General features: G+C 38.7%; 1 protein-coding gene across 3 annotated transcripts in view; it reads left to right on the forward strand.

Moving 5' to 3' along the window:
- Positions 1-942: 942 nt before the first annotated feature.
- CCDC25 (coiled-coil domain containing 25) overlaps positions 943-13,661 on the forward strand; it is a 38,684-nt gene continuing 25,965 nt past the window's right edge. The window contains exons 1-3 of one of the 3 annotated variants that reach the window (XM_032332339.1): positions 943-1,081; positions 5,892-5,939; positions 10,258-10,297. In XM_032332339.1, coding sequence (XP_032188230.1) covers positions 1,054-1,081; positions 5,892-5,939; positions 10,258-10,297 — 116 coding nt within the window. In that variant the 5' untranslated portion in view covers positions 943-1,053. Of the gene's footprint in view, positions 1,082-5,891; positions 5,940-7,610; positions 8,218-10,257; positions 10,298-13,661 lie in introns of those variants that run through there. The other 2 variants (XM_032332337.1, XM_032332338.1) reach the window with 2 other exon arrangements.

Raw genomic sequence — 13,661 nt, forward strand, 5'->3', positions numbered from 1 at the left:
TTCTTAAAGTACTCATGGGCTGTCAGCTACTGTTACTCTCTTTGTGTCACCAGGGTCTGGTACAGTCTTAGGCACATTTTTAGTTCTAAATAAATTTGGGTAAAGAATGCACTTTTCTTCATAGAACGTAGTCTGTCGGAGTGAAGAGAAACCATCAGGTCAAAACTAACTGCTGGGGAGCTTTACATAAGTAATATTATTCCCACGTGACAAAAGCAGTTAGATTTCTAAGATTCATTGGTTTGGAATTTGCCCTATAACACTGGTAATGGATGGCCCATCATAGAGTTTATAGCAGAACAGTCCTGAGTCCAAACCCCAAGAAGCATATGCCTGTGGGGAATATCATTAACAAATCAGTTTAGTTAACCATTCACTATATTCTAACCATTTACACCTGTTAACTTACTTCACCTTGGAAAAGTAACCTATGAATTAGTTGCTGTATTCATCTTCATTTTGAGATCAGGTGAGTGAAGCACAAAATGTGGCCAACAAACGCCTTGTAAGTGGTGGAGCTAGAATATGAATAGTGGAAGCATTTGGGTTCATTTCAAAATTAAAGGTTCCTACTACGTGCCAGCTACTGTGATTGGCGCAGGGAAAACTGTGGAGGCAATGGTTGCTGCTGTCCCGGAGCACATCAGGGGGTGATGGGTAGCAGTGAACAACCAACACATAAGCCTCAGGATAAGACTGCTCACTTGGTGGTGACTCTAAAAGCAAAGTCGGCCAAAGGTATTTTTCTTTTAAGAGGATAGAATTTCCTCGCTGCGTTTTCCAACTACGAATTGTCCTAGCTCCATCTACTTTCCTTCTTCAACCCCCAAACCAATGAACGCTATTAGCCCGCCCGCACCCTTCCCCCCATCACCAATTCGCCAGGATTAAAGATGGCGCCAACGGCTGGCGTTATGACGCGACCCGACCCGACGTCCGCCGGAAGTGCGTGAGGAGTTCCGGGGAACAGGCGGCCTCCGCTCTCTGGTATCCTGAGCTAGCGAGTTGAGTGCTGCTGTTGCGCGCTGGAGTCCCCGCGCCGCCGCCGAGATCATGGTGTTCTACTTTACCAGCAACAGCGGTGAGTGGGCGCGGAGACCTCTTCCGTCCCTGCTCTGCAGTGGGGTTCCGAAGCCGGGACCCCCGGCTGTTCAGCCTGAACTTCATCTTAAAGCTGCTCCTCCTCGGCAGTGGGGGCTTCTTCCTACTCCCTTTCGGTCCCCACTTTGTGTCCGTCCCTGTCCTCCCCCTGTGCCCCTTGTGTGGGTCTGGGGGAGTGTAGATGGACCATCACTCCTGCTGTCTTTGCATCCGGGAGTTCTTTTTCCTCGGAAAGACCTCCCTTCGCTACCTGGAATTGGGCAGAGTTTGTCGGCTTCTTCACACCCCCGTCGCAGGTCTCATCTCCACCTTCTTGACCTTTATTCTGACTGCGTCCTGGTAATTACCCACTTGGAGAGAGAAGGGGCTTACCTGCCAACCACACTGCCTTCCAGGAAGTGCGCCTTACCCTTCTAGGATAGCGTTGTAGGTCCTGGAATGCAACAGAAAACAGTAAAAAAAAAAAAAAAAAAAAAAAAAAAACGTGGAGTGGCGGTACAGCCACTCACTGGCTAGAGTTGATGTCCCAGATCTCAAAATTTGACACATGATAGTGTTTCTGATTTGTCTTTGGCAGCCCAGGAAAGGGTGCTTTTAGTTCCCAGGAAATGCTATGTCTTGACCTCGTTTTTTGCGCCTATGTCGTTCCTTTTGCCTGATCCATCTCATTAACTCCCCTAAGACAGCTCTGGCCCATCTTTTACAAATGCCTCTCCCAACCTAACCCAGAGATTACTTAGCTAAACCTTTTTGGGGAACCCCCTTAACACCCCCTGTGTATCTTTGGTATTAGATGCTGTCTGCTTAATCTAGAGTGTAAGCTTCTTGAGGACAGGGGCAGGATCTCCTTGCTTCCTAGTCTGGTGCCTGGCTTATAGTAGTTAATAAATGCTTATTGAATAAAGGTATTTTTTGACTTAGTCACAGCACATACTATTCTGTTGTTACTCTCTCTGCTTGCTTGTTAAACGTGGGATTTAAGCGAAACCAGTCTCATGTTGTTGAATAAGGTGATACTTTCTCTAAAGATGAGAACATTAAGGCCCAGGGAATTTGCTCACAGACTGCCCCCATCTTCGTTCCATAACACTGTCCCATCTCATTTTTTTCAGTAGTCTGGACTTGACAGTGTGCCGTAAGCCATTTGTCTGCCTTTATAGAGTTGGTTTGTATTACCCATATTATTAAAATTATCAGAAACAATTCACACTAGCCTGAAAAGCTGTTATAGATCCCTAATAGCATCCTCCTTTTTTTTTGTTTGCTGACTTTGTCCTAACTCCAATCTCTTTTTAGCTTCTCCACTCATGAGAGTTCCCAAAAATATAGGTATCCAAAGAAGCAGCCCAACGATGAAATAAAAAATACAGGTGGGGTTTATAGGTACTACATGTATTTTATGTTAGCTGCTTTATTCTCCTTAAAGCCATTCTAAATTCTTTGAGCACTATTTGTACTTACACAGATGCCCATAATAGAGCAGTGTTTTAGCAGATTATGGGTCATGTTTTCCTCATTGGCTTACATTATAAGGTCAGAACTGCTTCCTGTTAGAAAAATATTTGGACTTTAAGTCTAACAAAAACGCACTTGGGCAGCAAATCTTTTAAAATTGCCAAGGGGCACCTGGATAGTTCAGTCGGTTAAGCATCTGCCTTCAGCTTGGGTCATGATCCCAGGGTCCTGCTTCGTCCTCTCCCTTCTACCCATCTTCTTCCTGCAGGCTCTCTGTTGTTCTCTTGCTCTCCAATAAATAAATAAAATTTTTAAAAATAAAATTGCAAAGTTAATGGAAAAATTTTAACTTGGTTAGTAAAATAGTAATAGAACTTTAACATATCCTTTTAGAGAAATCAACTTGAACATACAGATTCTTCAGGAAAGCACTTGCCAAGCTTTTCAGACAACTTAGGGTTTGCTGTATAAAAACTTTTTTTTAAATGGGGAGAAAATCTCAATACAAAGTTATTGCTTTTCCTTTTAAAATTAGTTTCTGACTAAAATCTCCTTGACTTAATTCGTGTTTCATGCTCTGTCATAATGGAATAATGAAACATTAGCCTTACTGTATTTCCACTGTCAAATTCAAGACCATCTGATTTATGGATCCACACAGTATCTGCACTTGGCTCATAAGTCCATCTGCACTTCTAGTACCTTTTGATTGCATCTGTAAATAATGAAATTATTTCAGAGCCTCTAAAGTTGGATTGGTTGCTACACCTGAATCCTCTACCTTTAAGATGACTATATTCCAAACTAATCAACCCTATTCTTTGGGCAAGAATAACAAAAGTACTAGAATAATTCAATTTACTTTTCCTATATCCCTCTTAACATACACAGGAACTTTCTTCAGATTTCTTACTGAACATTTTCCTTTTTTTTTTTTTTTTTAAATTTTCTCTTTTGACTAATTTCAGTCTTTCAGAAAAGTTACAAAAATAATAAAAGATTTCCTTTATAACCTCTTAGATCGCCCAAATTCTAACATTAGAACTTCTTTCTTTCCTTCCCTCTTTATTTTTCTTCATCTCCCTCTCGCCACATGTGTGTGCACACACACACACTTTTTTTTCTTGAGTCATTTTTTGGTAAGTCACATTTTACCCCCAAATACTTCAGGATTTTTTCCCCCTAAAATCAAAGATGTTCTGTTATCAAAAAGCATTCCTCGTTATCAAAATTAGGAAATTAACATTGCAGCAATACTACTAATTCATCAGCTTTTATTTGGTTTTCATTGGTGTCAATAATGCATTTATAACAAAGGAACATTACAGATCATTGTTGCATTTGGTTGTCATTCATTACTCTTCAGCCTGTTCTAATCTGGAGCAGTTGCTTAGTCTTTGTCTTTCATGACACTTTTGTTGAAGAATTATTTTGTAGAATGCCTCTTAGTTTGCATTTGAGTTATGTTCTTAATCACCTCATTTTATAGGTCAACCATTCAAACAGTTGTCTCTCACTCTCTTGGCTACAATTTGGGTCGCTTAGCCTGCAGAAACAGCTTTATTTTATTTTGATCATTTGAAAAATTACTTTCGTTCTGATTATAAAAAACCATCTATATATTTGGTAAGCAAGCTAGCCAAGGTAAGCATTGTTAATAGTTATATGTATATCTTCTCATACATATAAAGAAAACAGATGCATATATTAAGCATATGGTTGTAAACCTGAATATACAACTATATATTAATTTTTTACAAATTGAATCTTGCCATATGTATACAAAAATACTGTTATTTAATTCCTGCCTTTTGTTTTCAGTGGGTACGTGGTATTTTGTTTATGTATGTTCTTCTGTGTTTAACCAGTCTTAATTAATGGGTATTTAGATTGTAAAAAGAACATCATTGCTTGATTGAGTCGTTATAGTATATACCTAGTGGTGACATTACAGGATCAAAGAGTGTACACATAGAATAACACTAGGTTGTACAGAGACAATCTGAAATGGTTTTATTCCTGCACTTCTGGCATTTGTTATAATGGCTGTTCTGTCTATGCTAAGGTCTTACCAAACTAATGTAATACTCAATTATAGATGAGTATTTCTGTCAACTAGTCAATGCAAATACTCTCTCTTTTCCAGATAGTTCCCTCAACTACTTACTATAAATACCATAATTTGGGTTATGGTATTTATAATAGTTAACTGAAGGAAATGGGATTTTCTCGCCCCAACAGAGCAACTATGATTGATAATTTAAGGAGTTTCTCATTACTGAAAGTACAGGCAATTTATTTAAAAATTTATAAATGAGAGTGCTGCCTCTGGCCTTTGGAGCACCACTCATATGTACTAGTTTGTACCCTGGAATGACAGCCAACAGGCTGCCCAGATTGGGGGCCCAGTGACTATTAACTCAGGAGTTTAGATCCAGATGGGGTCAAACAAGTTTTGGTAGACTAGCTTGGAAACCCAGTGCCCAGACAGAATTTCAGTTTCAGAAACTTGAATTTTTGTTTGACTCCAGATGGAAGATGCCTGTGGCAAGTCACTAGCTCAGTAAAACAAATGTCATTTCTAAGGTAAGCCATATCTAGAATATTCAGTTTGGTTTAAGGCAGTATTTCCTACCACTCACTTCACATTAGAGATAGTTGAAGATTCTTAAAAAAAAAAAAAAAAAAAAAATACACCATTACGTATCCACCAGAAATCTGGATTTGGTTAGTCTTAATGGACCTGGGACATAATTAAGGTGATTCTAATGTGTAATCAGGGCTCAGTCACTGATTTTGAAGATAATTGAAAACCTGTCTTTCCCCGGAATGGGATAGTGCATTTTATATATATATATATATAATTTGCAGCACACCTGGAAGAGAATAATACTGCCAAAATAAAATTATGAAAAAACTCAGCTATATGGTTGAGGTGAAGGTTAAATTGTTTGTTTTTTTTACTCTTTTGAAGAAGGCAAAAGTATAGGGCTGAATTGGAATTGTATTGAACTCTATTCCTGATGAAAGCAGGAACGTATCTATTGTATAAGGGTCAATAAACTTTTCCTATTTGGGCCAGGTAGTAAATATTTTAGACTTTGTGAGCCACATCCAGTCTCTAGCTTTATTCTTCCTCATTTTGTGTTTTCAACTCCTTAAAAAATGTAGAAGTCATTTCTTAGCATGCGGGCTTCCAAAAAAGGGCGGGATCTGGCCTGTGGGCCATGTGTTGCCAACCCCTAATCGAAGTATTGTTGTGTATTTTTCCCATGAAGCAGTTTTGTTCGGGATGAAATTACCTAACTGTTTTTTATATTTTTGTTTTGTCTTAGTTAATTCATCTGCTTACACTATTTACATGGGAAAGGATAAATATGAAAGTAAGTTTTCAAAAGCATTTGATTTTGAAATTTCCAGCAGGTAAGTGTTAATTGCCTCCTCCCCTACTCCCGCCTTGGTTGGTCAGATATGAGTTTTCAGCTAATTTCTACTAATTAAACCCATTATAAGACACTCCAGTGGGTTAACTTTCCTACGATTTAATTATATCAAATAGTATTGGGGTTTTTTGGACCACTTGTTGCTGATTAGAAACTTAACTTTTACTAAGAGTTTTGTGGTATCGTCTGATGTAAGGTGATATGAATCAGAGGTTAACCTGTGCTAATTTATATCAAGTAAAAATCATGTGTAACTTAGTTGTAAAGATCATTTTCTGTATGTTTTTACCACATTTAAGAATAGAGGAAACATACTTTTAGGATTTTTGAGGCCGAAGATGGCTCTTTTTGAGTTACAGAATGTTAACATTATTTTTTTCAAACTTTGTTGATCACTCTGCTCAGAATGAAATACATTATTCCACACTGTACACATCGATGTAACTAAAATAAAAATTTACAAAAAATGCCCATACCTTTTGCTGTGCCCTGTTTTATGTTTTGTTTGATTTTTACAAAGCTAGACTCAACCAGCTATATTAATTTTTTGATCCACTAATCAATGTAAACTAAAGTTTAAAAGGGAAAACTGCTTTAGGGATGTGGCCTTCTGATTGCCCGAGTGAGGAGGGAGATGAAAGCGGAGGTGAGCTTTCTTGCTATGGAGCAGGGAGTTGACAGCCCTGAGCTGAGGGAGAAAAGATAGGTAGCAGGGGAGCTTGGAGACCCGACAGAACCCCTCTTCTTCAAGCTTGGAGAATACACAGTGGCTCTTCTCACAGGGGTTGTGTCATGTTTTGGAAAAAAGCACTCTGAATTCAGGCCCATGTGGGTTAAAATGCAAGCTCTTAGCAGACTGGCTGTAGTCACTTCACCTCTCTGAACCTCACATTGCTGAGGTGTACAAAGAGGATCATGGGCCATTGTCTGTCTTGTAAGGGTGTGAGGGTTAAATAAAGAGCCTGAGTAAAGCACCTGGCCTGGGGTGGGTGCTCAGCAATGGTAGGAGTCACCAATGGAGCTTTTTTAGCTCCCCAGAACCAGCTCCTCTTGCTCCTGGGACCGCTCCATAGCTGGGTGACCACCTTAGGACTCTGAGAGCTGGCCAGTTCCCTCCAGTTACTTTTCTTTAACCTCCAGGTATTGCTTTATTCCCCCCCGCCCCCCCCCCGCCACCCCTAAAACTATCAGTCTGTTTTAGGTGCAGTTTGAAACTGACAACAGTTTAAACTTGATTCTTTAAAAGAGGCAAGTGTAACATTCTTCAGTATGAGACATTTGACATGAATGAAATTAATAAAGCCAAAAATGAAAAAAATGTCAGAGAACAGTAATGTTATATATTACTATAGTATATGTAGATGTAGAACTATAGTTAACATATACACATATTTAATATAACATACAATGTAATATATATAAAATGTATAATGTGATACATGTAATAGCTGTGTAAATATATATAGTTATTAATCAGATCTGTATAAATGGTTTAGAACTTTGCAATAATACTGGTTGCATAAAGCAGAATGAGAATAAGCAAGACAATTACTTCCCATCCAAGACCAGAAAAAAAAAAAAACCCTAAAAACAACAGAATAAAGTAATTTTTAAACAGTTTTTCCTTATAATGAATTTATGACATTGTCTCTGGTGGAGTTATAGAGAAGCAATCTGCGCTATATTAATACTTGAGTTTTCTATTTCTCTTAGTAACTCATACATCATCATAGGTAATTTGTGTTTTTTTCATAGCATCCTCCTGATGAATGTGGCTGAAAAGAGGATGCTGTCTCCTTATATAGTACATTGAGCAAGGAGGAACAGTTAGAACCAGTCCTGGTTACCTACACTAGATATAGACCCATACCTGATCAAATCTACTTTGCTTTCTACTACATTGAGGATGCAAGCCCAAGACTTAGGTTACTGAGAAGCACCTAAAGGAGAGCTGCTCCCTACGGTTGTGTGAGTTTTGCACTATATGACTCTGGGCAGGAAACTTTGTTTATTACAATGAAGGACTGCATTGATACTGCTTCCCATTGACGAGCTCCCAAGGCAGCTATGCCAGGGACAGTCCCATCATGTCTCTCTTTTCCTTCCATTTTAGTTTACTATTTGCTGAGGCTGATCTGTGTGGGTCCACATGCCACCCTCTCTGAGTAGCCAAAGGGGAAGATGTAATCTGTGCTTTTGCAGCATTAAATGTGGAGAGGTACATGCAAAAACAAATAATGATCATTTTGCTGTGAATCTAAAAACTGCTCTTAAAAATGAAGCCTATTTTAAAAAGTGTGGGTTAGGGGCTCCTGGGTGGCTCAGTGCATTAAAGCCTCTGCCTTCAGCTCAGGTCATGATCCCAGGGTTCTGTGATCAAGCCCCTCCTTGGGCTCTCTGCTCAGTGGGTAGCCTGCTTCCCTCTGCCTGCTTGTGATCTCTGTCTGTCAAATAAATAAATAAAATCTTAAAAAAAAAAAAAAAGTATGGGTTCACTGAAGCAGTATGAGTAAGTGCTGTAGCAGTAGAGAGGCAGAGAGTAAGAGTGATTGGGAGAGAACCAGGAAGGCTTCGTGGAGAAAGAAGGATTAGGATGGGCTTGATTGTAGCCCATTTAAAGGAATGTCCATTGTAGAAACTTTTATGCACAGATTTATATTTAAAGACTTAAATTTAGATTCTACAGATATAAATTTAGATTCTTTCCAGAACCCACTGGAGTGGTGTTTTGCTGTCCTTAAAATGTATGTAGAAAGAAATCTATGATAGAACATTTTTTCCCCACGACCATTTGGAGTTATTTGGAGATGTCCGTTTTCCTAGTCAACTTTGTATGAAAATATTAAATTTTTAAAACACCCCATTCTCTAGTGCTCCTAGCACTTCATACTTATTTCTAACAGCCTTGATGACTTCAGACAAGTGATTATGTGGAACATAAGTGAATTTTTAATTGAATAATTTTCTTTTACTGAAAAGCTTTCAGATGTTTTCTTTTTATTAGCCAGCAGGTGACACCAGGGAGCCAAACATGGCCTGACTGAGGGAAAGAGGTTTTTGTATTTCCCTTTACTTTTTTTGGTTCCTTGTTGGCTATTGGCTCAGCTTCCCATTTCAGCTAGTAGGAAGCCCTTCAGAAAATTTATGGTGTCTGCACCCTCATCCAAGATTTATCATCCCTTTGTTTTTCTGGAAAATGAATACCCCTTTCAAGTAAGATAGATTATACTTTCTTGGGTACATTTTAAATCATCACATTAATCATTTTGTTTACCTTACAGTTTTTTAACCTTGTATCTAACACTTTAAATAATGCTTTTGTATTAAACACAATTAGTTTTTAATTATTAATGTGGCTATTGGAAGTGTATATTATTAGCCTTAAGAATGTAAAAGTATACATTTTGAAGGAATAATTCACCTTTTATAAATATGCTTGAAGGAAATAATCAGGAATATGGACATATTTATTTTAAAAATATTTACTAAAGTATTTATAATTAAAAACAGTACAAATATGAACAGTAGAAAAGTTTATTCACATGATAGAATTAAGTAGTCATTGTTTCCAAAGAACTTTTTCATTTTTTATTTTACTTTGATCTAACAAATACATAGCTCAGAACTTCAAATAGTAACAATGCGTATCATAAAAACATTTGTTTTTCCCCTATCCTTTCCAACACCCATGTTCCATCCCAGAGAGACAGTTTTAATTTCTAGCTATTTCTTCTATTTTATTTTTGTTTTATATGTGACAGAATTTTAGGTGATTTTTATTTCCTTTTTTATACTTCTGGTGGTTGTTGCATCCTCTAATGTCCTACAATTTTATAATTGAGAGGTCTTTTTTAAAAAAGTAAAATGCGGTTCTCTGATTAGCAAAATCATTTTAACAAATACATTTCTTACAGTGCATCAATTTTGTTAAGACCTCATCTAACTTCTTAGCTGCTCTGATTTGAAGTTTTATTACTTTTTAATAGAAATATCTTTGAAGTTTCTTAGAAGTGTTATTATAAAAATAATAACAATTATCATGGCCCAAATGTAAAAACCATTTTTACAAATATTTCTTTTTCCTGTGTTTTCAAGCATCATAGCCTCTCTGAATTCCTCTTTCCTACATTAAGTGAGAGAAACGGTTGTGGAAAGGCTTGGTATTTTTCCACTCCCCAGCTTACTGTAAACTCTGGCATATTTTCATTTGACAGCTTTTTTTTAAACCTTTTCTTTGTTTTCTTGTTTCTCACTATAGATGAAGATCTAATAAAGCATGGCTGGCCTGAAGATATTTGGTAAGAAATAATTTTGCTTCTGCTTTCTATGCCTTGTTTACTTTTTTAGATTTGGCCAGCCTACCTGATCTTTATGTTGAAACCTAGAACTTAGGGCTTTGCATTTTGTTTATGAATGGTCAGTGGTAAGTAGCTGCCTGCCAGCTCCCCTCATTTACAATTGCCTTGTAAACTAGGGATGACCACAGAGGCCTCTGGAACCTAGGCTTTCCTTTAACCTCATGTGTGTCTTCTCATAGTAGGCTAATGAGACCATCTCACTCACACACTCAGACCGTTCTTCCTGAAAGGACAAAGGATGAGTGAGGGCCTTACAAGTTGCAATGAGGAAAATAGAAGCTTTCCTATAGATGGAATATATAGAGCATCTGACCAGGTCCAGCTTTAAAGAAAACAGAGTCTGGCTTCCCTTTGTCTTTCCAGCTCCCTCCTGAAGTTAGCACCATCTTGATCCAGCCTCTACGCCCTCTTTAAAATATTTTCTGGAAATTTAAAACATAATAATTACTTTCTTCGCCTCCTTCCAAGATTATTTTTGCTGCTCACAAAACCCAGCCCAAAGGATGATGACCAATGATCAAAAAACTCCTTCATTTTAGTTGAGTTCTTTTTCTTTTTCTGACTGCCTTAGAATGCCATATGGGTGTTTCTACTTCTCAGACCTTGAACCTTTTAGGAGGACATGGACTCCCATGACTTTCACATAACACTTTTGGGCTCAGTTTGCGTTCTTTTTCTGTCTTCAACTTCTACTCTTGTGATGTGTCTCCTGGAGCCTAATTCTTTTTTTTATTAATTAATTTATTTTTTATACACATATAATGTATTTTTATCCCCAGGGGTACAGGTCTGTCTATCGCCAGGTTTACACACTTCACAGCACTCACCATAGCACATACCCTCCCCAATGTCCATAACCCCACCCTCCTCTCCCGACTGACAACCCCCCTCCGCCCCCGACACTCAGCAACCCTCAGTTTGTTCAGTGAGATTAAGAGTCACTTATGGTTTGTCTCTCTCCCAATCCCATCTTGTTTCATTTATTCTTCCTGAAGCCTAATTCTATATAGAGAGCAGGAAATGGTCTCCACGACATCCCAAACACCGCCCCTCCCCTCAGTGCTGTCCCTAAACATAAGCACACAGATCCTATTTGCTTTAATGATAGTAATAACAAACACGTATTGAATACCTAACTGCATGCCAAGTGCTGGTAGATGTTTACTTTATTAATACCTTTAATTTCACAGTAACCCTGTAAAAGAGTTACTGGTATTATACCCATTTTCAGATGAAGAAACTAAGGCTCTGGGAGACTGAACAGATGTGCTCTGGTTGTTGCTGTTTCCCCAGCTGGCTCGAGTTCTGAAGTACCAACTTTTTTCTTCCCTTCGGCTGCTGCGCTCTGGCTAAGGGTGACTTCCTTCCTCCCTCGGGCCATTGCTGCAGCTCTCTCTGGACCTTCTTTCTCCCAAGTGTGGGCCTGGATCTTTCACTCAATTCCCTAGAGAGACAGAAGTTAGACACTTTTTAGAAGGGCTGCTTTAGTTTCAATAAAGTGGACAGCGTTGGACATTTAATAGGAAAACTATTGCACAGAGGTTAACCTAAGCTCCCCGCCAGAGGTGGCCATCCTCAGAACCCCCAAGCCCAGCTGCAGGTACCCACCAAAGGGCGCCTCCTCTCTTGCTTCAGTCTGCCCTATGATGGAGGGGATAATTCATGACTAAGAGGAAATGCTTTCCTGTCTGTCTTCTCTGAAGTCCACACTCCAGGAGGCACTATAAACCTGAAGAATTTTAAAGTCTTTTTTTTTTTTTTCAATCTGCCCCCTCTTCCAGCACAGTGGCCTGTCTTCTGAACTCAAAAATTAGGGGTCCTCAAGGTAGACACTGCTTGGTTCCCTCTTACCTGAGGTGGGCGGTGTGTACTGCCAAGGGGCTTTTGGATGGAGTACTGCTTACCTTCTTGGAACTCTAGATTATACGCCTCATGAGGACAATGATCACTTTACTTACTATCCCATCCCATTACCTACCATAACACCTGGCACATGTCCTATAAATATTTGTTAACTTCCTGATTAACTCTCTTTTTCTCTAGCAGTCATCTCTACTGGACATTTCTCCGCAATAACTGCATTCTGGTATCTCTATTTTGAGGACGTATCACTGAGCTGGCTTATTTCAGTTGTCCTTGAAACCCACAGAGTTCCAGATCCTGTCAAGGGAGATGAGAATGGCTGCCTCTGTTATGTAGTTATCTGCTGTGAATTTCTAACATGTCACGTTTGAGGTGTAAATACTCGCCTAGTAAAGGTGCCATATTCAGAGTATTCAGATGTACCACGGAAGTCAATTTACCACAGCCTTTTACCTTAATTTTTTAAAAAATTAAATACATGGAAGAGAAATTTCTATGCCCTATGTGTTCTGAGTTGAGTTTTTTATTTCACTATGGTTTACTCTCTCATGGAATGCTATTTAACCAAATTAATGTCTATAGATACCTTGATACCCATCTTGACCAACTCTTGAGACTAATGACTTGTTGGAAGTGATGGACTTTTACGTTCTGAAGCTATTTGGGGCCTAATGTAAGGTGGAATAGCCAGCCCTCAGTTTCAGGACTTTCTTGGCAATCCTGGGAACAGTCCTCGGCATGCTAGGAATGATTCAGTTGATCAGCATTCCAAGGTGATTTTTCCAACCTGTGTCTCTCCAAGGTACACTTTGGAACTTTACCTGAGTTTGTACCAGAAAACCTTCTGAGGCACCTTTAAGCAAAGGATTTTCCTGGGACTAAATGAGAATGAAACTGGGTTTATCTTTAAACAAAAGAAAATAGAAAAATAGAAATAGTTTGCCTCCAGACACCCTAGTGAACACTGTTTCCAGGGACCCCACTTTGAGGAGTTAAATGACTCAGTTTTGAGGGTCTGCATCTCCCAGTCATTGACACTCATTTGTTGAGCTTTCTAGTCTTTGCATTCAGTAAAGAAAACAGGGATGAAGTAAGAGAAAGGAAGATAACAAGGACAAGAAGGAACTTCTAGGAAACTACGGGGAATAATTGAAACTTTTTGGAGTAAACATTTTAGAAGGTTTGGAAAGGTTTTTTTAAGGAAACTTGTAGAGCTGGGTTTTTGGGGGGTTTTTTGTTTGTTTTTACAGTTTAACCAAGCCCTGTATTTCCCTGCATTCCCTGTGCCCTCATAGAGGTTAACCTACCAGTGTGGAATTGGTCTGTGTATCAGCAGTGATATATTCCCGTGTGGGGTTTGGGATTAGATATACGTTGAATTATTTGTGTACTTCTTTTGATAAAATTCCATATCAGAGACCTTTTCTTAAGGGAAGTCAGA

Source organism: Mustela erminea, chromosome 2 (genome assembly GCF_009829155.1).
Source record: "Mustela erminea isolate mMusErm1 chromosome 2, mMusErm1.Pri, whole genome shotgun sequence".
Lineage (NCBI taxonomy): Eukaryota > Metazoa > Chordata > Mammalia > Carnivora > Mustelidae > Mustela > Mustela erminea.